The 27,844-nt window shown below is 31.9% G+C and overlaps 2 protein-coding genes across 2 annotated transcripts; both read left to right on the top strand.

The window, feature by feature from the left end:
• Nucleotides 1-422: 422 nt before the first annotated feature.
• On the top strand, nucleotides 423-2,441 carry LOC122589403 (zinc finger protein ZAT9-like). Its single transcript, XM_043761696.1, has one exon. The coding sequence runs from the start codon at nucleotides 584-586 to the stop codon at nucleotides 2,081-2,083; it is 1,500 nt and encodes a 499-aa protein (XP_043617631.1). The 5' UTR covers nucleotides 423-583; the 3' UTR covers nucleotides 2,084-2,441.
• Nucleotides 2,442-23,154: 20,713 nt separating this feature from the next.
• On the top strand, nucleotides 23,155-27,232 carry LOC122589042 (protein CROWDED NUCLEI 2). The gene is made up of 8 exons (XM_043761281.1): nucleotides 23,155-23,328; nucleotides 23,941-24,021; nucleotides 24,806-24,856; nucleotides 24,976-25,078; nucleotides 25,271-25,821; nucleotides 25,899-26,066; nucleotides 26,171-26,274; nucleotides 26,752-27,232. Exons 2-7 carry the CDS (start codon nucleotides 23,941-23,943, stop codon nucleotides 26,225-26,227), a joined length of 1,011 nt encoding a protein of 336 aa, XP_043617216.1. The 5' UTR covers nucleotides 23,155-23,328; the 3' UTR covers nucleotides 26,228-26,274; nucleotides 26,752-27,232.
• The last annotated feature ends 612 nt before the right edge of the window (nucleotides 27,233-27,844 follow it).

The raw sequence follows: 27,844 nt of genomic DNA, 5'->3' as shown, positions 1-27,844 counted from the left end.
ACTTAGCCAGCAAGACAAAGTAAAGAATAGTTGGGGGCAGTTGGTTTAGAAGATCCTTATTGCTTCCATAGCCATTGGGATGATCAAATGTGGATCAATCTCAACCGTCGATCATGCACTACTGTCGTAGGATTCTTAGTTGAGTACACGTGCAGCCTATTTTTATCTCTCTATATATCTATCTTTGCTTCCTTTCATGCATGGGTTTCTCCATCTTTATAGTTAACCTCCAGATATATACATTTTAGTCTTCTGTCTCTATATATATCTCTATTATAAGAGAAAGTGAGTGGCTTTTCTTTGCTTGTTTTGTTGCTCATCATCAATCTTTTTTTCTTTTCCTTTTTTTACTTCCAATCTCAACTAACTAAAGCAACTACTACTATTTTTAGAAGAAGATCTTGATCTTGTTTATTTCATGATTGAAATCTGAGATATGTGTGTTTCAGATTTGAGGTTATAATCTTGTTTCTTGATCTGGGTCATCATCAATTTTCAATCTTGATCTTGAATTCTGTGTTTCTTGAAATATTCAGCAAGATACTCTGTTTTTGCATTAGTTTGACTTCAGTTTGATCTGAAAATGTCAGATTTGATCCAAGAAACTGATCAAGAAATGATGAAACACATGTGTAAGCTCTGTGATAAAAGCTTTCCATCTGGTAGATCATTGGGAGGTCATATGAGGTCTCATGTGATCAACGCAACTGATCATCATAATCATGGTGATGATCAGCAAAACAAGAAAAAGCAGCAGATGAAGAAGCTGTCATCAGTCAACAATGGCGAAAAGCCAATGAATTCGAGTGAGTTGGGTTATGAATTGAGAAAAGATCCAAAAAAGACACCAAAAGTGAAAGATTCATGTGAAGTTGAAAACAGTTTGGTGGTTCTTGATAAGCTTTGTAAAGAATGTGGAAAAGGTTTTCAATCATGGAAGGCCCTATTTGGACATATGAAATGTCATTCTGAAAAAGTTTTGAGCAACAAGGTTTTGAATCAAGAGACTTGGACTAGTCAATCAGATAATGAGAATTCAGGTAAAATAGCTGGTCAAATCAAGAAATCAAGATCAAGAAGAGCAAAAAGGTATATTGTTACTTCTGCAATTACAACCACAATTACAACTGTTTCATCTTCAATTTCAATGAATGTTAATGATAATAATAACAATAATCAAATTAGTAGTAATCATGCTTCAACAAGTGTTGTGTCTGAAATTGAACAAGATCAAGAATCTGAGGTTGCTATGTGTTTGATGATGCTTTCTAGAGATGAGGGGAAATGGGGCAGTGAAATTGAATCAAATGATAATTGTGATTCCTCTGCTTTTGTGAAGTTGAGTAAAGTTGAAGGTAAAAAGGTGATTCAAAATGGTTCTAAGAACAAGAAAATTGTTGATAATGTTGGAAGATCTGATGAGGGATCAACTGGATTAGAGAAAGTTTTGATCCAAAACGAAGAATGTGATGACGAATTTGAGTTTGGTTTTGGGAAATTTGAGGATTCAAACAAGAGAAAGTTTGATTGTATTACCTGTAACAAAAGCTTTCACTCTTATCAAGCCCTTGGTGGACATAAAGCAAGTCACAAGAAATTAAAGGGAAGTTTAGATCAACAAACAGAACACGAAAACACCAATGCCAACAACCCCGGGTCAAGTCATGAGCTAATGATCAATGGGTTTGGTGCAAAACTATTTGATAATGATCAAACAACAAAAAATACTAGTATCAATTTTGCTGTTGGTTCATTGAAGAAAGCAATGGTTTTAGGGACACATGAATGCCCACTTTGCTTGAAAGTTTTCTCATCTGGACAGGCTTTGGGAGGTCACAAAAGATCACATATGATTGCTGAGGCTAAACTACTGAATCAAAAGCAAACAAGCATGAATCTGATTGATAAAGTGAATGAACCGGTTCGTGAAATCAGAGGTTTTCTTGATCTTAACATGCTTCCTGATACAATGGAAGAAGATATGATCATCAACAGTAGTACCATAGTATGCAAGCCATGGCATTGGGCAGATACTGCTAACCATGAACCAACCACACTACTTGGTTTACTCTCAACAAGCTAAACAAAAAAAAAAAAAAAAAAGTAGTAATAAGATCATTTCAAGAATGTACAGATTTAATTGATTCTTTGCATAATTGATGTAATTTGCTGCTTAACCAACAATAAAGTAGCCCATACACACACATACACGCAAACACCAAGAACAAACTATGTCAACATCTTCACTATTTTTATTTTTGTTCCATTTTTGCTCATTTTTGTGCTTATAACTATATTGTTTTCATCAAGGGATAACGGTTTCCCTAACGCAGCAGAACATTTGAACTTCTCTTGCGTTGATCTTCATTGTAACGATCCGTATTGATGTAATATTTGAGGTTTCCTTTGTTTATACAGTTTTCTCAATTTTTCTTTTGCAATACCATTCCTTTGGCTCTTTGTGTGAAAGTTTGTTGATGGGAATTCTATAATTTGAAGAAGACAGGTGGGTTGTATAGTCACCCACCATCACAACACACATTGACAACTCCCTGTCTCACTTATCTTTTTTTAAATAAATTTTGTAACCATCTTGCTCTAGTGGATTATATTTTATCTGTTCATGGTAATTATAATATTTGGTTAGTAATGGTTTAAGCTCTGACTATTAAGGTTTTTTTTATACTTATTGTTAAATAGAATTTGTTACATATTATAATGGTTACCTATGTGGGATGACTTTTAAGTTGTACCATGTTTCACTTAATGATAAAAGAGTTCTCAACAGGTCAGACCGGCTATTCAATTCGAAGAAGAATACTTGGTATGACTCGACCAATCGCGACAACAAGTTATCAGTTCTTTATCTTGTTTGTATATGAAACATCAACATCTTCCACAAAACATAGTTATATCAACTATACAGTCCAGAATTTTGAAAAAAAGTAAATATTGAGTTGAAAACTGAAAATAAAAACTAAAATTTAGGATTAGAAATTTAAATAAAAAGGTCAATGGATCGATACCTAAAAACAAATCCTAGATGAAGAACACCATGGAACTATGTGGAGAGTGTGAGAACTAGTGAAGTTATATGATTATACTACTACTATATGGGGTTTAAAATTTCACAGTAGTATAATGGTTAATTATTTTGCTTTTGTGTACAAATTGTTGTTAATTTCACCATAGCATATATAACAAGTAATGGTTTCACTTAAATTTGTGCTCACAATCTACAATGACTTACATGGTATAAGGTACTGCCGTACATACAGCTGATCATGGGAGCTAATACTTTTGACCCAGTCCAACTCTAGCCTACCCCAACGAATTGGCCCAATTAAAGCATGATGATTACTGTCACTTTTCTGCCTTACTAGGCTTGAATTGGGCTAAGTCTATTGTGCCATTGTGGTAATGGGAAGTGATTCGTACCACCCAATTTGATTAATTTACCACACAGTATAAATATTATAGCATACTATATAAACAGTTAATGCATAATTGTGGTAAATTAATCAAATTTTGTGGTAATAATATCACTTCTCTTGTGGTAATAAATGAATGCTTAGCGCCTTAGCGGGAAAAGATAAGGTTTTTGTTTTTTCACTAATTTGTATATATGATAATAATCTCTAGGTATAGAAATCATCCTTTGGAATTTAGGAAGAGTGATATTGATATACCAGCATAAGGTGCGGTGTTCGATGATCTATAATTTATAATATAATTAAAATAGAGGGTTGGAGTTATACTTGGCACCCTTAATTCTCTTCTTTTAGTCTAATTCTCCCTTCTCATTATTTCTCTATTTTTTAATTATTATATATGTTTATAAATGCATATATAATCTGAACTTTAATAAAAGTCTACATAAATATAAGAGATTTTTAATATAATTATGTAAACATATATATCGAGCCATGGAAGATTAATTAATTTTTTGATCCAAAATTGTGATAATACTAATTTAAAGACATACACTCATATATACATCATCGATACACATCTATCTATCTATAATATAACTAAAAGAGGTTGGCGATACACTTGGCCGACCTTATTTTTACTAAAAAAATCTTTTTATCTTTTAAAGTCTCACAAAAATAATATTATATATATATATACAACTTAGGAATAAACTCTCACATATTATACATCATAAACAAAAACCTACGACCAAAACAAAAAAAAAATAGTCGCTTACCAAGAGGTTTTTTAAATATACTTTGTTCATGTTTAAGCATTATTATTATTATTTGAAAGGGTTTTGATCATTTGAAAACTAAATTTTTCTTGAAAACTAGAAAACTGTCAAAACACATTGTGTTCTGAATTTAACACATAGTATTTTTAATATGTATTTCGAAAACACATTGTGTTAAGTTTATATCACAGTGTGTTTGAACAATTTTCTGATTTACAATGCTATCAAAAACACACCGTGATTTAAAACTTAACACAACGTATTTTAGATTATACAATAAAAACACATTTTGTTTTATAAAAACACAATTAAAACACATTGTGTTAAATTCAGATCACAATGTGTTTTGCCAGTTTTCTAGTTTTCACAAAAAATTTAGTTTTCAAATGAACATTTCACTTATTTAACATTAAATTCTTATGTTATTGTTATTATTATCTCTATTAATTTAGTTTGTTGTCCATTATAGGTTTATCATGTCTTTTTTTTCAACAACCAAAAATAAGAGCACCTTAATTCATCTTAAGCCAACACATGTTAATCATCATCTACGACTCGGTGTTGTGCATGTATGAACTGTTTCGGAGTGGAACAACCCAAAGAAAATCAAAAGGTTCGAGATGATCTTTGTTGATGAATTGTTACATACTTTTCAAAAACTATTTATTTTTCTTTAGTTTTCGTAATTATAGTGATGTGACTAATTTATACCCATTACCCACACCCTTATTGGCCTGTTTCTTATGTGTTTTAAGTCTATTTCATGTGCATTTGGTGCGTTTATGGCGTTTGTTAGTGGTTTCAGGCGCTAGACAGGTTACGTGCTTATTTAGTACATTTTCGGAAGACTTATTGGCCTTAAAGATGAATCATAACCGAGAGTTGTTCAAAGAAGAAGAAATGGCGAGTTTAAGATCGTAAAAGAAGATTTCCACATTAATCTTGCCACTGCGCCGCAGTGGAGGGTGCACATGCTCACTGCACCGCAGTGGGTATAGTTTTTCTGAAAGAATTTGATCAGAAGAAAAAGGATGCGCCGCAGTGGGAAGGAATATAGCCACTGCGACGGAGTGGTTGGAAGTCAACTGGGGTGTCCAAGTCAAAGTTTCGACTGCGTCGCAGTCGTGGACGCTCAAGATGACTGCGCCGCAGTCAAGTGAAAGAAAACTGTACACCAAGTTAGAAAAAATAGACTGCGACGCAGTGGACGGCTATATAGTCACTGCGCCTCAGTGAGAGGTCGGTCAACAAGGTCTTTTAGGCCGACTTATGCATCAGTTTTCAAGGAGGTATAAATACAAACCCTAGGACGAATTTTCCAACATCAAAAATCAATCTAGGAGCTGTTCTACAAGGGTTCTTCTTCCTCCAATCAAGATTATTTCTTAGGCAGATTCGTTGAAGATTCACGGGCACCCATCTAGATCGTATGTACTTATTGTCTTGCATTTTATTTTTCTCAAACGATTGGTACATCATGTTTCTCTTCTATTTTATTCATTATTGTGAATTGATCATGAGTGGCTAAACGTTTAATCATCCACCTTGATGAAACTAGACGGATAATGTGATTGCAATATTTTTAATTCAAAAAGGATTTTTTTAACTATCGTTGTTCTGTGATCTTGATGATGTTAACTTTTTTCATTAATTAATTTTGATATTGGTTGCATATGATTCTTCGTTGGTGGTACCAGTTGAATCTGTATGTGATTTTAAAACGGTTACTTGTCTATAAGTAATTATCACTAGTTCATGGTATGATAGTGAATTTCATTTTAAGAAAAGATTAATTTTGTCAACGTGATTGATATCGGTTGGTGGTACCACGCTATTGTCACATAGGATCAATTAACAATTTGATAGTCAATAAAACTGATTGTTAGAAGAATTGTCTTAGTCTTGGTGGTACCGGTTTGGGTAATTCGACTAGTAGTTAGGTGATTCGATAATTTGTTTACGGTTGGTGGTACCACGTGAGTATCTCGTTCTTGTCACAACTATCTTTAAACTCTAAAGAATTTGTTCTTCATTAAATGCAATTACATTTGAAGTCGAGGGAAGTCAAGGTGGATGACTTTTAATTATATTGTCTGAAGTGTTTTTTTTTTAAATTTATGCAATTATTTTGCAAACCAATTTACTTTATTTGTCAAAAGGATTTTCAAAGCAACACCCGTTTTCCAAACCATTTCATGAGCAACTAATCATTTCCAATCCCTGAGAACGAACTCAGACTTACCTTTTAACTATATTACAAACGATTGGGTTCACTGCCCGTGAGTGCGTAGTAGTGAGTTTTTGGGTAGTTTTAGTTTTATAAATTTAAAGCTCGATTTTGCACATCATATAGTCTAAAGTTGTTGTTTCTGTTTGTCTTAAGTTTAGATATAACAAACTACAAATTTTTTATTTAACTAAAGTTGGAGGAAGAAAAAAAATAACTATATTCAATATTTATATAGAGTTAATTTTTATATGTTTCCTTCTTTGGTTTTCGTAATTATAGTTTAAAATTGTTGTTTGTGTTTGTCTTAAGTTTAGATATAACAAACTACAATTTTTTTTATTTAACTAAAGTTGAAAAAAAATGGTTAACTAGATTCAATATTTATATGGAGTTATTTCTCATATATATGTTTCATTTTTTAGTTTTCGTAACTATAGTCTATAATTGTTGTTTGTGTTTGTCTTTATTTAACTAAAGTTGAAAAAAATGGTTAATTAGATTCAATATTTTTATGAAGTTAATTTTCATATGTTTCATTCTTTAGTTTTCGTACTGATTAAGTTGTCGTATTGGTTATAGGGATTTTGTCGCCTTCACGATGATTATAATGTTTAATATAAACATTGAACCTTGACTTCAGTATGTTCGAATAAAAAGCAAGAAAATCAAAGAAAAACCAAAACCACTGATTTATTATATTATTATAATTTTTATATATATTGAGGAGTATTTATTGTCAAGAATAATTGTAAACATATGCAAATAATGATACGGAGTATTTGAAAAATATTATCAGAAACTAAAACAACAAACGTTCAAAGAAGTTAGGTTTCTCCAAACCCCCTTTACACTCTCAAACCAACCACATTAAATTATATGTTATTAATTAAATAAAGATTAAGAAACATTGTTATGAAACACGCGAACCTAAAGTCTAATACCCGGATTCTAAACACATCATATTTTCCCCCTTACATGAATTATAATTTTTAAGTTTTGATTAATATATTTTTAAATTACCCGTCCATTGGATAGGTCTAAACACTAGTTTATCAAATAGTAAAGTTTAGTGTATATATGATTCGTAAACTTCATTTAACTGATGCGTCAAAAGGTATATAAAAAAAATATGTCTTCTAGTATTGCTAGGCTATTTAATGATAATAATGGTTACTCGTATAATATAAAATAAACCCTATAAGTTAACATATTAAACAATAAGAGCAAATTGGCAATGATAATTACGGTAATACTTAAAAATTCAAAAATTAAGACACAAGTCAAATGCTTTAAAACGTAACTAGATGGTGTCCGCGCATTGCAGCGGTAAAAATATACAACGTTTGAGGTGGGATGTGAAGCGAGAGGAGGGGAGACGAATTATGAGTTAGGGTTTTACTATGTGTTTGTGTGTAAGGGAGAGATAAAATTTGAAAATTTTGTAAGGGTATTTTAATCACAGCGTATAGAATGAAAATAGAGATGCATTAAGATGGAGGGTAAATTGGTCATATCAGGTTCTTAAAACTTTAAGGAGGATGGTTTTAGTTTATTTTGTAAAGGAGTATAGATGTAGATTAATAAAATAAAATAAAAATGATCCACAACACTAATTAGTTGTGATAACACTTAAATGTTATAATATGGACTGCATTTAATGTAGGGATAGTCTCGGTTACGAATCTGCTTGACTTATGTAGTGTATAACATAAACCATCAAAAGTACTAAAAATTCTTTAAAATTGATAAAGTAGTAAAAAAAAAGTTTAAAAAGACAAAAGTTAATCATCTTATCATTACTTTGCACATATACAAGATTAGTTCTTCAACTTGTCACTTACGTGAATTATTAATTATATATACTTTGGACCCAATGTAAATGATTTACATAATCTATACACAATAAGTTTATCTCAAACTTAAAACCCAGTTTAGGCTCGTGTGACTTGTGAAACTTGAACGAACTTTTAACAAGCGAGATGAATATAATTAATTTAATTATTAAGCTCGACTTGTGAAAGTTATCAAAAATTTAAGATTTTGTTTGGGTTTCAAAACTACTGTATTCAAAATTTCAAACTTGCATTAAAAGAGCTCGAATTGTAATAACTAATTAAAACTTTGCATTGACTGCCTAAGGATGACATTAAGAATTTTCGTATGTTAGTTTTTAATTTTATGGTGGTCAAATAAACTGACAGAAGATACTTATACAAAGGCAACGACTATTGTAGTACCCGCATAATGTGGCGGTGTGATGACGATGACAGATGGTGATGGTGGTGGCGATGCCAAATGGTGTAGGTAATCCGTAATTGATTTAAAGAGGGTAGTAGAAATATTTTATAGTAAGAGGGAATTATGGTGTATCTTAATATTAAGGTTTGATGGTGATTTAATTTATTAAGGACAATTTGGTCAATTCGTGTATCTCATTTTTCTTAACTTTCAACATGATACTATAACTAAAGGATGAGATTAAAAGGTATTAAAAAATTTCTTAAACAATTCTTTTAAAAATTTCTACAACTATGAGATCATGACATTTGGTAGAATTAAAAGATAGAGATTAAAAATTAAAAGAATAAATGGGTTACAGTTGACATGTTTAAAGATTTTTAAAATGATTATTAGGCCATTTATTAGGAGGATCTATATTATTCTTCATTTTCAATCTATGAGAAAACTTGGTTATATTTAAAGGGAAAAAAAAACTCTCATGATATCTTTGGTTCGAAAAACATTTGTTCACATTTCGTTTTGAACACAAAATCTCAATGTCTTAAGCCATGCAAATATCAGACAATCTATCCATGGTTGTAAGGATTTTCTCCATCCGATAAACCTTTGAAGGAGGTGGTATTTGTGGCAAAATCTTTAATTGGCTGCCACTGTTTCTTGGTTTATTGTAGAAACATTAAATTGGGTTAGCCTTTCTTTGTTTTTCAGAATACCTATACTTGTAGTTAACATAGAGCTACATTATTTTCTACTTTGATGATATAACGAAATAAATATGTGGCTGTCTTTGTAAAGTTTATACTGTGTTTGTGTGCATATAGTATAGCTCCAAATCTCATGGCAGAGATATAGAACAGCAGCCGCAGCGGCAGCACAACTAATTAACATGAATGCAAGGTTCTTAAATGTGCCAAGACCTATATATCGCCTGGTGTATCCGACCCAAATTTTTGGTATCTCGACCATATCGCTCCAAAATAGTGTAGGCCCCTGTCTGTAATGACAAATCTGGTAGAATAAAAGCAGGCCCCTTGTTATTAATAGTCTAGTCGGATTACCAAAAATATGATCGGGATACTAGACGCCATATATATATAAGCAGATAATTAAGATGATCAGAATTTGATTTTTCCAAGTTCAAGTAAGTGCTCCAAACTGAACCAAGACCAGTCAGATGTACTAATATTTACCAATTTTCAACTTTTTTTGGACTATAGTCCATAATATCTCCTGCACATACATACACAAAAAAGAAGAATAGGAAAAGACAGAAAGGAGTTTATGACAGTTAAAAGGTATAGGGTTCACCACCAGTAAACTTGCCAGATCTATAAATCGCCACCACCACCCACCAGATCTGAGAAGCGAGAGAAAGGAAGGGGCGGTGATAACTGAGAAAAGTGGCTGAGGTTGCGTGTGGCAGTGCAACGGCGACAACTTGGGCGGTGGCAATAATAGGGTGGTGGCTGTTAAAGGAGAGAGGAGGGACAATTGGCGTGGGAGTATTTTGTTTTTTCAGAAATCAGAAAATAAGTATATGGAGATGGAGAATTCTATAGGTTTTGGAGGTACACGAAGGGTTGGAAACTTTTTGTATCAAACTCTTTTGTTCAGTCAAAGTTTTTATATTAATTTATTAGTACATCCATGATATAATTATTACTGTTTTGACTTTTGACTTATGGGTCTAATAAGCAAAAATATTGGGTCCATTTATCAAACCCCTAAAAAGATGCGCAAGAAGTACGTATTTTCTTTGTCTTTCAGACCTTTCATCATACAGTTTTGCATCAGATCAGATGATGCATCAAATGCATACTGGACAAAGCATTAACTCCATTGCATAGTAGGTGTATGGTAGAAGAAAATTTTAGTTATACATCAAGTATTTATTTTTATTTTTTCTTCATTATTCTACTTAAACTCAGAAAGTATAACTTTTTACAAAGACTCTTTAAATTTCTTTATATGTTTTTTAGAAAGACAACTTATAGGTTGATGGTATTTGAAGCTACAACTTATAGGTTGATGTGTTATCACATCTATCACAAAGAGACAAAAGCTAAAATGTTTTGCTGTTAATATTGTAGCACTAGTGTAAACTTCTCAAAAACAAAAATGATGCTCTGCAAAATTTACACAACGTTTGATATTTTTGTTCTTCAAAATGACAAAAGAAAAAATAAAAGCTATGTTTTGATGTGTATAAAAGAGATGACCTTTGACCTATATCATATCATATTATATCATATATGAGTATATAATATTAAGACAATGGATTCATCAATAATGTCATGTCTGTGTGACGGGTTACTATTCATCTAAGTAATATTTTATCTCATTATTCGGATTTCATTGTAGGCTAGGCAAAATACATTAACAACCATACCACCAACGACGTCCCCACCTTCGTCATTGCCGTCATCACACCATTGCCGTTACTTTCTGTCGTTGCCGCCAGTTGTCATCGCCACATCTTAAACATTAATGATGAAATTAAGCTATTAAATTTTTTGGGTGAATAGCTAGATACATATACTCGTTCAACATCTTTGTAGCAACAACGATGAAAATTTGTCTAATTTTACAATAGCTAGTCTATATTGAAATTAATGATGAAATCTTATAGGCGGCTGGTATCCCGACCACTTTTTTGGTAATTAAATCAGACTATTTGCAGCGATTATCGCTGCAAATAGTGGTGTTTTTGTCCAGATCCAACTATTTGCAACGATTACTGACAGGGAGCCGCTATTTTTTGTCAGATTTGCCATTACAGATAAGGGGGCCTGCACTATTTGCAGCGACTGTCGCTGTAAATAGTAAGTGTGGTCTAGATACCAAAAAAACTTGGTTGGGATATGAATCCCTATCCTATATTATCACATCACATATCATATCAGGAATCACATTTAATAATACAACACACATATGAATTGGTATAATCATTTGTGAAACTTATACCTTTTAATATATTAATAGAAATTAATACAAACACATATTAATATCTCACAATTTTATATTGTTTGTAGATGACATATTGATAATTTTTTATCTTAAGGTATTTTCCATGAGTAGGGGTTGAAGATCTAGCAAATCGTTGGTTAAAATTGTATCCAACAATCGAAACTAACTACTTAAAAAAAATAAAAATCATTTAACACATCTTGTAAACTAAATAATGTAACAAGATTTTTTTTACCTAAATTGAAAAATAAAAAATAAAATAACATTATTATTTAAAAAATCGCATTCTCACTTACCAGAAGAATGTTGTTATCTTTTTGATTTTGCGAAGTACCTTAAATCCATTATTATGTGTTCCCTTATGACAATTATAGAAAAACTCTAAAACTATACATACATTATATTGAATAAAACCCTAAGCATTTATGTATTTACTCGATATAACCGTAGAGGTTTTCAATTATAATGAACCGCTGGCACAACTTTTTCACTTTGGCTCGTCGGTTTGTAACATCATGCTAGGGGAAGACAGCGCAACGAATGAGGATGGGAACTTCTAATGGATATGCGTGTGTACATACGTATATCGTATATAGTTTGTCATTGTGTGTAAAATATCTTTATTTTTATCTCTTTTTTTTCTTATATAAAACATACTATTTTTTTTTATAATTTTTAACTTTCAGTATTTAAAATACATATAAATTACTATTCTCATTTATTTATTAATTTTGTTATCTACACCTAATATACTTATAATATTTTTAATAAAATTAGTTATAATAAATCACCGCTATTTTACATCGATTACTTTTATACAAGTAACAAGGAAGTGAAGGTATGGTTGGGGGTCAAGTCAAATTGATGTACAAAAACAACAAAGGTCAAAAAGAGTTCAAAACTGATAACAACGTGAGATATACAGCAATCAATTCCAAATCCTTTTACAAGTTACAATACATATACTTATACATACATGATTCTTTCCCTCTCTCTTTACTTGCAAAACCCTTAATTTTTTTTCTGTTTTACTTTTACGAACAACCAAAGATTATTATTCGTGCTAACAAATTTACGACACCAAACAAAGAATACAAATAAAAAGAAGTTACAGCTGACAAAACATTAATGACCATTGACCACCCTATGGATCAAAAGAATTTCACTCAGTAGCGGTTCATTCTCCTGCAAAACCATTAGATAAAAAATTTCAAGATTTTAAAGCCACAATGATTAAAGAACAAAAACCATCATCATCTTCTTCTTCTTCTTCTTCATCACAAAAACCCAAAAACTTCCAAATTCCAAACTTTACCCCTGTTTTGCAATGTTATGATGTACCCGAACCCATGATCCATCCTCCAGGATCCAACCCCGTTGCATTCAAGAACCCAAACCCGGATAAAGGTTGTAGCTTTACGCCCATATCAACACTGAATATCGACCCATGTGTAGCGGTAGCTCCATGTTATAAAATCTTTTCAAAGACATCTGATTTAACTGCTTCAGAACATGTAAGTTTTATATAAAGGCAGTTTAGGATTTTAATCTGTTTCGGAATTGCTAAAAAATAATTTGTGGATGGAAGATTGTTATGTATTTTTCAGTTATGGTTTATAAGCAATCCGTTTGTTGTAGTATGTAATAATACTAATTTGATACAGTATTAATTACCTGTTAAAAAAGAATGGTTTACCTATTAAAAAAAAAGCAGCACTTTTGGGTTGTTTTAGCTTTATACAACATGTTGGATATATATATTGATGAATGTACAATGACTATATATCTTCTTGACATATATATTCAGGCTGGTGTAAGTTTGAGTGAACATAATACAACAATGGTTTCGAAAGCAACTACTTCGGATTGTTTTGAACGCTTGGAAGTCATTGATCAGGAGACAGTCAATTATCTTGATAAGTTTAAGCCGATATCACCAATAATGGATGTCGATTCTCATGTAGTGGTAGAAACTGGTAATGTAGAAAGTTCTGGTGAAAGTGATGTTGTTGTAGCTACAAATATTGAAAGCAATGTTGCTGTTGTTGTAAACGAAATTGAAAACAATGGCTTAGCAGCGAAAACTGAGAGTGATGTTGTAGTAAGGAAAGTTGAGAATGGTGTTGTAGCAGTAACAAACGGTACTAAAACCAAAACCGGATGCTCTTTTGTTTGTGATGTTTGTAATGTAACTTGTAATAGCGACAAGTCACTCGAGATACATAAAGAAGGAAAGGCTCATTTGAGGAAATCCAAAAATCTCCAACTTTCATCGGCCACCAAGCAAGAACCGCCATCTCCCAAAACAAATGGCATTTTATGCCATGAGTCGGAGAAAAGGCTCCAAGATTTATTGGCCCCTAAGCCAAAACCGCCATCTTCTGATACAAATGGCATTTTAGACCAAGAGTTTGAGAAAAGGCCTCAAGTTTCATTGGGCACCAAGCAAGAACCGCCAACTCCCTATTCAAATGGCATTTTAGACCAAGTGACTGAGAAAAAGCCTCAAGAAGTTTCAGCGGCCACCAAGCAAGAACGGCCATCTGCTGATACAAATGGCATTTTTGATCAAGTGTCCGAGACGAAGAACCAAAATTTGTTGCAAAAAGAAGCATCACGTGGTTCCCTGTTCTATTGCAGCATTCCTGATCTGGATAGTGTTAAACACAAGATTCAAAGCATAGCTACAGAGGAGGTAAAATTTGCACCATCTTTTGATCAAGCTTTAGCACAGCAACAATGTTTCGTTTCATTATATTGGTTTTCTTTTTTTCTCCTTAATTTGCAATTTTATTTCTGTGAGTGGTAATTCATATATGGCTTGTATGTTGTTGGCCAGGTGACTGTACCTTCGTGTATGGACCAGCTTCCTAACTCCACACCATTATGCACAACCCTGCTTCAGCCTTGTAACGAACTCAAGAGCCACCAACCTGTTTCCTGTGAGGCTAGCAAAGTCAGTCTTAGTGGTGACAAATGGCCTGAAGGACACAATTCAAGGAAAGAAGACCTCAAAAACCATGAGGCTTTGGAAGAAATCAAGTCCCCGCCTTTGATCACCACAATGCAGTCAACACCTGTTTATAAGACTCTGGAAGATTTGAAGTCAACTGAGAACAAAAGTACTGGAGATTCAGCTGCAAGTAAAGGTCAATGGTGTGAAGTTTGTAAGATCAGTTGCACGGGTGATGACATCAACCATCATCTATTAGGGAAGAAACATTTGAAGAAGCTTCGAATTTCTGTTCTCAAGCCGAGTTCACCCTCGGCCATGGAAAGTCTGAAGTTGCCAAAATGTGAAGTTGTTGACCCAAATGAAGAAAATCCTTTTAGGTGTGAAGTATGTCAGATTTCTTGCAACTCCCCGGAGGTGCTCCAATCACACCTTTCAGGAAAGAAACACAAAAAGAAGATGGAAAGACCTGACACAACACATTTTGTACTTAGCCCGCCGCCTCCCCCTTCCTCATTAGCTACTAAACCGTTACATGATCCTCCAAGTGATAACGAAGAGAGTAGCAAACGAAAGGCGCCTATGATCAGTTCACCAAAAAATGGCGAGGATGTAAACAACACAAAGAGACAGAAGAAGGCGTCTGAAGAAGAGAGAAAGTTAACTTGCACGTTGTGTGATGTGGTGTGTAATAGCCCCGAGGGCTTCAGAGATCATATTGGAAGCGAGCAGCATTCTGCAAGAAACAGGTCAACCTTAAGTTTGATGGAGTGATCAGCACACTAATTAGTTAATTAATCCAAGACATTTAGTCGATCTGTAATTGATGATGAATTAACATGACATGCTAGAGAATATATATTAGGGAAAGTACTACTGATTCTTACTTTTAAAATCAAACATATTATTAGTAATTTGGTTATTTTAGTTTGTTATGAGACAAAAATTAACCATCAAGTTGAAGGCAATGTATGAGATTGACTTAATTTATGCTTATGACCAATATTAATATATATATTGTTGCAGACTCGTATAATTTTAATATTAATCTCTTTGTCACCATGATCAAAGTTGGAACTAGAGAAAGTGCAAATTATAGTAATATTTGACTAAAATATGTATTACTTTAGTGTATTAACTACGAGTATAATAAATTAGTCTTTGTTCGACAGTTATTTTATTGTAAACTTTGTGTCAATGTCATTACTAAATTAAAGCTGTTTAATTTTCAAAAGTACACTCTTATTAATATACAGTATATAGAAAGTTGTTTGTTCCACAAAAAAAAAGTTAAAAAACTTTTAAAGTTATATTGCGCACATGTTTGTTGTTTATTAAAAGGACTTCAACATTTACGGGTATTATGGAAGTGTAGTATTTGCTGGGCATTTTATCCTATCTGGAGCTACCAACAAATTCATTGATTATAATTTCAGTTAACTTTCAATTTGTCATGACTTTACATTCATTTTTGTTGGATACTTATTTTTCGAAAACTAGTTCATTACAAAGTGTTACATATATGTTATTATTAAAAAAAAAATGAATACATCATAGTCCTTACACGTATATCTGGTCTAAAAATCATCTTTCAAGGGGAAAAGGTGGCTTGATAGTTACAGTATTAGTTTGTCAATCATATTCATCTTTAATTCACATTTAGAATTTCAAATTATCTTATCAAAGGTGTTTTCTCTTCTGATTTGTGGAAGCTTTACAATTATTTTTTCTTTCTGTAACACGTATAATTATGTTGTATAACTAATATATTGTGACATGTTGTATGACTAATATGTTGTAACACGTTTAATTATGTTGTATGCCAAAATGTGCAAACCGTTGTTTCATAATTCTTTTATTCATTCAGTTAGCCAAAAGAGGAAAGGAAGAAAATGTAATAATTGAACGATGTATGGGCTTCAGTTTAATTAATTGGATCAGACATTTTTTTGCATTCTTTTGTTTACTGGGTCTAACTATAGAAGCCCAATCTTGTATATGACAATGGTCCATTGGTCTATGCCTCAATGGACTATGGCTCGGCATAGTTGCAAACTTGGAATCTGTACACATAGTGGTGGGCAAAACCAGATTTGACCCGACCCTACCCGACCCTAAAACCCGAAGTTAACCTTCTAAAAGGTAATTTAAAATGTTAGCTAAGGCCTTTGCCAATGTCTTTTTTTCTCTAATTCCTTTGTATAAAATTTTTAGTTTGTCCATTAACATTCTGAATTATAATCTTGAGTTATGGAGTCATCCATAAACATCAAACTCACGTGGACTTAGTTGACTAATATGAGAAAATATTTGATCATTGATACTGACATCACCTTATTTTTAGTCAGGTCAAATAATTATGATCTTCTATAACCCAAATCAAAACTGAAAAAAATTAGATAGAATTCCCTACTTGTAAATATGTGCATAATAATCGAATATTCAATCCAAACCAGCAGACATGGCCGACGTCAATATTTTCTCAAGCTCTTTCATAAGAAAATATGAAGTTTTTCTCACGAGAAAATGCAAGAAAACGGTAAGTAGGGACCAAGTCATATTCAACCAATAATTTAATGAAAGAAAGTTGTTTATTTTGAAAATATATGATAGTAAAAAAATTTAGGAAAGAAGTTAGAAAGATAAGAATGAAGCATGATCGATAGTGGTATTTTTTGATATACAAACTAAAAAAAATAAGATAATGTTGTAAAACAACGACCTAATAGCATAAGAGATTTATAATAAGGTATAGACAATATCAAAATAGACATAAGAGATGGGGATGAGAATAGCCTTTTTCATTAATTTATCGATCTTCATACATGAACATATATATATATAGGCATCTAACATTGATACACTTAATACAAACATAAATGATATAATATGAAAGGTTAGGGAGGTGAATGTGGATAGCCACATAATAATGATTTCATAACACTCTCCCTTGGCTATCCACGAGTTAAAAGAATATGCCTCGTTAAAACCTTACTAGGGAAAACCCAATGAGACAAAAACCTAGTGAAGAAAAAAGAGTTACATAGTTCTTTTGATACGTTTGGGGATGTTGCCTCATTAAAAACCTTGCCAGGAAAACCCAATGGGACAAAACCATGGCCAAGGAAAAAAGAGTGCAACGCATATCTTCTCCCCCTGATGATCACATCACTTAAGCTCCTTCAGTTAATAATATCACGAACAAGTTTACTCTGGTATACAACTTCAGTCGTTAAAAACATCCTTGTTGCATTATCTTCATGTTGATCTGTCAATTGACTTATAACATATGATAAAGTTGATATCAATATTTATAAATACATATCTATTTGTAATCGATCATCCTGCATTATCAAAACAAAAACTAAAACTTCTTTGATAGGTTAGTAGTATGTAACTTATACCTTTATCGCCTCCAGGGTAATAAAAATATATGTTTTTACCCTTCTAATACATTCTCATGAGATAATATCTTTATCTCATGAGAATTTATCTCCACAAGGAATGAAAATGATCCTTATCCATATCATTTTTCTCAATACCAAGTGCTCTTTATCAATACCAAATGATCATATATGCAAATTATTTAGTATACTCAATAAATAGATATACCCACAAAGTATTTTCCTCGTCATATAAATTCCTAGTGAGTAATTATTCATTACTAGAATTTTATGTTTGAGATTTTCCATCTCACACTTTCAAACATAAAATTGTCACAAAGAACTTTTACATTCATAACATATTCAAGTTTTATATTTCTATAATATCCTTGGTCAAATAATTTTCATAACTTCAAGCTAAATACTCAATATGACTTTACCAAATATCTTTTATAGACTTGTAGATTATATTTGCTACATATTGTTCTCAAGAACCTTTCAAATATAATTGTAGCATCTTTGGGTCATAATTAGTCATGCACCGTGCATTTTATATTGCAACTTAACGAATAAGGCATGCTCATTGTATTATATATCCTTTGAGGAATAACAGTATCAAATGAACTCGAAATTATTCACAAGACGCTATTTAATTTCATATTGTCAGACTTGAAAAGATATCAATAATTGCATCCGCCACATGAGAATATGTCTCATCGTGATCAATTCTAAGTCATTGTGAAAATCTTTATTTTATAATTAAATTCATAATGACCTAATTATATTATATATGGGCATCCATTATATATTTATAAGTAATACTCTTCATCGGATGTGCATTGCTTAAGAGATTATGCCTTATGTATCATACATGCAATTTTCTCATTTATTTCCACACATGTCATTTATATCTAAAGTTTTACATTTTCAAGTGGACTTGAGGTCCCAATCTTTGCGTCTTTTCTTTTGGCCAATCATCCATACATAATCAATTTATGTCCATGCTTGCATTCAAGATCCTCACCATTATTTGAAATTCTTAGTGCTATATCATATACAATCATTTTGACGTCGTTTTTATTTTTTTTCGATTCCACAAAGCTCTAGACATATCACATTTAATTGAGATCTCATTAATTCTAGTTACCCGGGGTTTCTCAAAAGCTTCGTGTCTAGTTTCTCATTATCAATCTCTTATGGGGTCTTTATACCTCGACTTTGACCATCTTAATAGTATGTTCCTTTTCATTCGAGGCTTTTATTTGGAATCGACCTTTGTACCATAGTTCAAATATTTGTAAATTTATTATCAAGCGGAGCATTAGCAACTAATATATGTGATTTAATCACTTTCTCTTTTGGTCAGTTAACATGGTTGGCAATTGATAAAGATTGTGAATAAATTATCTCATAAACTTTAATTTGATATTCAACGGTGTGAGGACCTTATTCCTACTCATTTCAGCTGTTTTCCATCTTTCCCTGATGTTGGGAACATCTCTCCTTAATGTTGGGAAAACTGAATCATGTTAATGAGTAACTTAAGCCATAAATAAATCTTCCAATAATGGCTTTATTGAGTACATACACTTTTTCATGTTTTAACTTATACCCAAAACAGTCATAATAATGTCTAGTTTATAAGACAATTTCGAACCGAATCAAAGCATGAGCCTACACACTTCAAGGCACGCCTATTTCCCAACATTATTTACAACATTCTTTGAGGTTTCATCTTTGTGCGCTGTGGTGGAACAACTTTATACGTATACCACACAACCGAAAACACTTATATTATGAGTCATACTTCGTTTCTGGTCATAAACCAATTTCGGTGGGGAGAAAATAAACTATTGGCATGATGCAAATTCATATTATTGCATGTTAAATAACATGGCCCCAAACTATAATCATTCATTTTGCTCTCAAATGATCATTACAAAAGTAATCATTATTGCCAATATAAATATGGAACATGCTCCCAATCTAATAAGATGAGCAATCTATCACGCAAACTTCAAGTTGCGACTTTAATGACTCATTTAGACGATGCATCGATTTAAAACACTAAATGGTCTTTTGGACGATGTATATGCTTACTTACATCTCCTTTTGCATATGTTCCATTAGTTTAAGGATTCAATCCTTATTGTATTTGGCATATAATTTCGTATAGAGCAAATATTCACAATAATCACTTTGAAGAATCTCTCGACTCTTCCATGTATTTTGCATCATCATTGACTCGGTATGGTCGATCCGGTCATGCCGATTAATTCATAAACCACTAGTTTATGACCACACGTGCCTCAATTGTACTTGACATCATATTGGAGAATTAGGCATGTAATACGAGAGGTATTAGTACATCATTGCTTTAATCCTATTTCTCCAAGTAAATTTATATGAGCGCTTTCAAAACCTTCACATCATTCAATATAATCTCACATTAAAATATAATATTTTCAAAAAAAAAAAACCCATGTTTTATGCTAGTGAACTTGTTGTATTAGTAGAGCACAACCACTTAAATTACAATGGTACTTTAAAACACTAAATTATCTATTAATTTAATTTCAATTTCTTTTAAACTTTCGTACAATTCATTGTAACATCTATATTATAACAAAGAATGAAAAACTGTGCCTTTAAACGATCAATAAAGTGTCTTACAAGACATATAAAGCACATACAAACATAACTAACATATATACGATACTTAAAACAACAAGAATTTTTATTCTTTCTATATTTTATATCCGTCATTCATAACAACCTTCATCATATTAAAAATACAAATAAATCTTTTTTTTTATTTATGATTCAACATTTAGACAAATTTAATTTTCATGTGCTTCGCCATAATTCGTATTTATGTTACTAGAAATTGATCTATTTATAGTTAGTAACATCTCGTTTTATCCCGTTAATCATGTCATCAATCAAATAATCAAGGTCCATGAGATATAATACATGGATATATATATATATATATATATATATATATATATATATATATATATATATGTATGTGTGTGTGCGTGCGCGCTCTCTCTCTTTTGTATAAACTATAATACCAAAATAATAGTACCTTCACCTTTATATATTTATTTCTCATGACAATTGACAAATTTATATTATCTCAAGAAGATCATGTCATTTGTTTTATACATAAGCAATTGTCACCACATATAAAGTGATCGATATTTATCATGTATTTAAAATTGTTGCCACATATAAAGTGATCGATATTTATCATGTATTTAAAAGGATCTTGTAATAAAATATTTATATAGGTCATGTATGACTTTGAAGTACTGTCTAAGAAATTTTATTTTCATGGAGTGATGGCAAATTCAATTCTATTATGATTGTTGTGTCAAGTGATATTAATTATACAAGCAATACTGATGAAATGTATAATCTCTATCTAAACAAGTACATGTTCAGACTAATAACTGATACTCATAGTAACCTACAAGGAGGTTTTTTCCAATAACGTATATGTCATAATCTCAAACCTACAACTTTAATCACAAAATTTGAAAATCAAGTGTTTCCTTACAAAACCAAAAAAACTCATATTTTAAGATAATTGTTTTAAGGAGGTTGTTGACAATGATGTAATGCATATCAACATGTCAAAAGGATAATATACACATAGCCACTTAGCAATAATCAACAAAGTAAATAAGAACTAGTAATTGGGATTTAGCCAAACTAGACATTTAGTGTCCCTTATGTATTTCTGTTAAGTGTTGGTCACAAGTTCAAAACATTTGAAAAACATATTGGGAAGTCCTTGCCAATGTGGTGGGGCATGGAGGTTTTCTCTAATATTTAGCTGGTTTCCTCCAGAACGGTAGTGGGACTTCCATCGCCAGTCATGCCATCGGATTGACTGTGCTGGTTACGTGGTCGATCTCTACCGGACGATGAAGAGACATGTCGTTGAATCCAATCACCACTGCTATTAAAAAAAATAAAATAAAAATAAGAACTAGTAAAACTACATGGTTCAATCGATCGAGCCATGTATATATGGAACCAAACAATTTATAACTAACAAACATAAATTTGGGACTTGTTTTAAGAGTCTTGGTTTAGCAACAATGAATCTTCAACATGTCATAATTGTAGATATTACAGCATCGAAACATTGGGAATTTTAATGGATATAATCATCAAGATAAAGAACAACACTCCTATAGAATTAGGGTACGGTCTTATAGTAAAAGAAACGCACGTCTAAAATAAAAATGAAATACAAAAAGTTTATACGATCGATCATAAATCAAATTTAAACCTCATTCTTCATGGATCAAGATATATACATTAAGATTTTTAAATACTATAGTAGTGTGTCTCAATTTTAAAAAAAGATCGCAAAAATATTTTATGGAATCCACTATATTTTATCAATGGTTCGTCAAGCATCATGAGTCAACGGGCATTATAAAGAAAACATATGAAAGTGTGACATAAAATAGGAGCAAAATACTGACACGAAAATAGATCTCATATGAGCATGAATTAAGGTAGTAGCCAGAAAGTAATTCCAAACCTCAAATTCATATAACTAAATTAATAGATCGAAGTGTCAAGATTAGGAATTTACCGCAATGATGATCGTAATTGTAAATAGGAATTCAAGATCGTCAAATCCAAAACTCCGTTCAAACCTTTATATCAAGTCTCCCTACAATTCGTGCAACCACCGTTTGTTAATTCAAGGATCAAAATATACTAGTTTTTCGTGCTGATAATGTGTTGTAAAACAACGACCTAATAACATAAGAGATTTATAATAAGATATAGACAATATCAAAATAGACATAAGAGATGGTCAGATGGAGATGAGAAGAACATTTTTCATTGATTTATCAATCTTCATACATGAATCTATATATATATAAGCATTTAACATTGATAAACTTAATACAAACATAAATAATATAATATGAAAGGTTAGGGAGGTGAATGAAGATAGTCACGTAATAATTATTTCATAACGTATATAATATTAATACGACAATGAGTAAAAGGTGAAAAAATAATTTGGGTCAGATATGCCCAACAATCTTGACTCGAGTGACTAACTAGACCCTTGTCAAATAGTGTTGTAAAAGCAAACGCCTTTTTTTCCCCTCTAATTTAAAATTAAAATTGCAGCTAGACCAAAATACACCCAACCCATATGATCTCCCTAATCCACAACACAATCTTTTCATTCAAAAGATTCCATCTTTCTAACATAAATTCATTCAATTTTAATAATAAAAATTCTTCTGCTGAATTTCACCAGTTTATTCTTATTAATTAAATCAAAACCCCAGAAAAAACGGTTATCCCCCTTTTCTCTCTGTACCTTGAATTTCTATTCTGTAATTATTTATAATTTAATAATTGTGATATGTATACTGATTCAGAAGTTGGACAAGTATGTTATCTTTTTTAATTAATGTTATATATTATACATATAATCTGTATGTTTTGAGTTTATAGGGTCTTATGCAGATTAATCTTATCATTTATCCTTGTAAAGTTTTCATCTTTTTCTCTATATAAATGATTCAAAACACATAGCTTGCAAATTTAACGGATTCTAGGTGGCCCATTAACTAGTAGATCGTGTTTTCGAATGTGTGATAATTATGTGGTGTGTAATGTGATATTCACCAGTCATAATTATATTTGTTAGACTTGATGTTTGTTAAAAAAAATCAAAATCTCAAGATTTTTAGGTGCAAAGTGATTTCCATCGAAAACAGGAGACTTGAATGTATGATCCCTTTAGAGTTCTGAATTCTTGCGGTTTTTAGTCACTTTCTTTAGAATGTTTTCTTGCTCTTTTGCAAGCTGTTATCTTTTTTAGTGTAGCATCAGAAGAAATGTATAATAAACAACTATTGTTTTGTTTATATTTGAGTTAATATTAAATATATGTGTATTGTAGATGTCTACTTGTTCTAGTAGTGGCAGCAGTTGCTTTTTGGACGATGAGGAGTTATTACAGTTTGAAGCAAGATGTAAAGAGGTACATTTCATGTTCAATTACCGTGTTAACGATTGCGGTTAACCTTCATATGCTAGAATAGTAATGCCTACTTACTATCATGAAAGTGATCTACTGATCTAGTAGGTTCATGAACACGTGAATGAAATACACGTCATTCGTTGATGCTTTCCAAAACTTCCATTTCTTAGGATATAATTCCTCCGCTTTCATTAATGAAAGTGTTTTTTCTATTGAGTTGTGTACTTGTGTCATTAACTTTCATTGATCACTTACCTCTATCAGTTTTCAATCAAAGGCTTTCGTTCTTTCTTTCTTTTTCATGTATAATCAATGATGGAAGTACACCTTTAAAAAGTTAATTGATAAGTTAACTCTCTTTGCTATTTAGCTTATGGGACTACCTCATTACATGCTTAGTATGTAGATTTGTAGCCACAAATATGTTGGCGAGGTGAATGAATAATGCATTGGAACTACATAAAATAGAGATTTAATAGATGGAAATGCTTCCCACCTTGTTACTTAAGAAAATATTTGGTTTATCATATGATATTATTATCTTCTATAAGCAATGAGTTCACAACAACGTTGGTTGCCAAGATAAATATGAGCAGATGCCTTTACATATATTTTAAAGAGTAGATATTATAGTATAACACTATAACTTACCAAAGTTCTTGCTGATAAATAGAAGTTGGGAAGTATTTATCATAGATTCATAGTCGTTTGGTTTTGAAGTTTACATCCATGTACTATGGCACTTATAACTTATAAGATTTCCATGTCTTTTTTTGTAATGTAGTTGAGGATAGAAAAAGACATGATAAAAGAATCCAGCGGTGAACTCCTGCGGGTAACTTATCCTGGTTGCTTCACTTATCTTCTTAAATATCATTGTATGATGTACATGTTCTTTAAGATTGAAGATGTTATCTCAAGTCATCTTATGTTTTCGTGTTTTACATTATACAGAGCCTGGAATCTCATGCCAAATTAATGTCCGAAACTCGATCTAATGACAAGAAGCGGATCCAAAATTTGGAACGAGAGCTGAGTAACTGTTCCCAAGAAATAGGTAATGAGTCTGTATCACAGTGCAAGTTGTCTTTTTGGTTCTTGGTTTTGGTTAATTGAGCATATATCAATTTGAAACATACCAATGGCCAATTTCCATAGAATATTATTGCTTACAGCTCCAATTAAGTGCACCCTGCTAACTGCAGGTGTACAGTTCTGTAGGCTTGACTCATTGCAATGCATCTCGCAGATTACTTGCAGGATCAGGTGAACACAAAGGACACGCTGATAAACCATATGACTGATTATATTAGCAATCTAGAGTCGAAGCTCAGAGCAAACGAAGATTTGGATGAAATTGTAAGAAGGTTACAGCAAGAATTGAAGGCACAGAATTCAGAGAATTTGGCTTTAAAGGTGAATTTAGAGAACAAAGAACACGAGTTGCATGATGCAACATTATGTATAAAGGAATTAGAAGAATCCATTTCAAATGTTACTTTAGACTTCCAATGTGACATAGAAAGCATGAAGCTTGATTTGATGGCAATGGAACATAGCTTTTTCGAAGCTAAAAAAGTCCAGGAAGAAGTTGATCAAGAACATCGCGTGATGCAGGAACTGACTAAAAACTGCAAAATACAATTACAAGCAGCGCGGAGTGTTAAACACTTGGTTAAGGAAAATAAAGCATTAAGGGAGAAGCTTAAAACATTTGAAACCAATGCAGATTCTGAAAATCAAAATAAGAAATTATCATGTCAGATACATGAATATGAACTTCTTGTGAACCAGTTGAAGGTATGTGTACTTTGAAGTGATAAGAAAAATAAAAGCGTTGAAATCTTTATTTAATATTTAATTTTATTTGTTACCAGGAACAACTGAAAGACGAAAAGTTCAAGGCCAAGGAAGAAGCTGAAGATTTAGCTCAGGAAATGGCGGAGTTAAGATATCAGCTAACTGGATTGCTTGAAGAAGAATACAAAAAACGTGCTCGTATGGAACAAAGAGCTCTACAAAGAATAACCGAGTTGGAGGCTCAGGTATATCAATATAAAGATTAAAGAGTTTTAACTTTATAACTCCACTATCTGACTAGCATGTCATAGATAGTTTCTAACAGTTCCATTTTCTTATTGGAATCAAGATTGAAAAAGAACGGAGAAAAACTTTCGCTGATGTTCGAGGGCTTCCCAGTGCTTAGAAGTTGAGTTTCAAAAAATTGTTGATAATGTTGAGTATGCGTTAGAGGTTAGTAATTTACCTCCATTATGCAATTACTTTGAGAGCTTCGTTTGCTAAATTAGTTTTTGTCTTCATGTTTGTATTACTCTCTTTTAATTGGACACGTCAATAGTTTGTTTTTTTTCTTTGGGTAGTCAGACCAATTTAGACAAGACAAGATAAATGGTACAAGTCATTTTGGTATAAGTATAGTCTGATTTATACAAAGATGTGTACAATTTAGTAGGTGCATTTCTATATGCAAAATAATGCTGAACATTCACCTCATATCCCATATATCCATTAGCTTCAAAACTTTTTCCCTCTCAACTCAAAATGCTAATATAAACTAATGTTTGACAATACCATGTGAAGTATAGTTATACCTTACTCTGAAAATTATGATATCCCAGAAAATAAGATGTTACATATAGCACAACTCTTAACATTATTATTATTAATTTGCCTATTGTTATATTTACGGTCATTATATTTTTTAAGCAGGTGCCATGCCTCCGTGCTTCATTCACAGAAGCTTTTATTGACTTGACTCAATAAACCTTGACACCACCGATCTCTGATGCGAGAACCACGATGTTAAAGTGGAATGGTGAACTTATAGACTAGGGTCCAGTAGATCAGTATATATCTTTTAGCACCAATCTTGATGAGTGGATGGACATCCTATCAAGATTTGCTCCATCTGCATTTGGTTGCTGTTTACCATCATGCCACAAATGTCATAAAGAATTGTTCTCTTGATAGCCATATGGAAGCTTGGATAAATATCAATGTTCTTGTTGATAGATTCAAGGATATCACAGTGTTATTATGGCCCGGGTTATAAATTTATTTTAATTATATATCTTCAGCTGTATTCTTATAGTAGATCAAATCAGAAGATATGTACAGCTTTTGTTGTATTAAATTTAATTTATTGACTTATTGTAATGCAAGTGCCTTATATTGGGCCATTTTCAGCCAATATTCGTGTTATGGTACAATGTGTGATTTTTGGTGATAGGATCTATGTTTAAGGACTAATTCTTCAGACGTTATATATCTATTTAAATCATTGGGACACCTGGAGGGAAACAAACAAGGAACAATGAGAGATGAACTCTTCTTTACTTTTTGTTTCAAAACAGCTAATGTATATTTATTGTGATCAAATATATTAACATTGTGCCCATCTAAGGTGAGCTAAATAATAAGATTATAATATTGAAAGTATAAAAGGGCATGGATACAACACTTTTAGCAACAATACACAAAAACTAATGCTATAAGCCTATACATGATTATATCATGGTGAAATCTTAATACTCTCAAGTCCCAACAAATATAACACCTTTTTTTTCAAACAAAACTTTGGTCTAACAATTGGAAATGTGAACATTAAACAAATTTGATCTTCTTTCTATGAAGATTACATCTATCCAAAGTTGGTGTTTTCCCTTGGTCCAAACTGCCAATGAATATAAACGACAATGATTCCCTTTGTTGATAAATCCATAAACCAAATAATGAAATCAACATAATTTGTATGCCTAAAAATCCACCAAATCATAAAACGATGACATTTGGAAAAATCAAA

Source organism: Erigeron canadensis, chromosome 2 (genome assembly GCF_010389155.1).
Source record: "Erigeron canadensis isolate Cc75 chromosome 2, C_canadensis_v1, whole genome shotgun sequence".
In the NCBI taxonomy this organism is placed as follows: domain Eukaryota; kingdom Viridiplantae; phylum Streptophyta; class Magnoliopsida; order Asterales; family Asteraceae; genus Erigeron; species Erigeron canadensis.
Note: the sequence above shows the minus strand (reverse complement) of the source record. Positions and strands in the feature narration are given on the sequence as shown.

Bases quoted from the DNA above. Each gene is read 5' to 3' on its own strand.
- LOC122589403 (XM_043761696.1), top strand. From the start codon at position 584: ATGTCAGATTTGATCCAAGAAACTGATCAAGAAATGATGAAACACATG.
- LOC122589042 (XM_043761281.1), top strand. From the start codon at position 23,941: ATGTCTACTTGTTCTAGTAGTGGCAGCAGTTGCTTTTTGGACGATGAG. The intron at 24,857-24,975 runs GTAACTTATCCT...TACATTATACAG, and splicing joins CCAGCGGTGAACTCCTGCGG to AGCCTGGAATCTCATGCCAA. The intron at 26,067-26,170 runs GTATATCAATAT...ATTGGAATCAAG, and splicing joins TAACCGAGTTGGAGGCTCAG to ATTGAAAAAGAACGGAGAAA.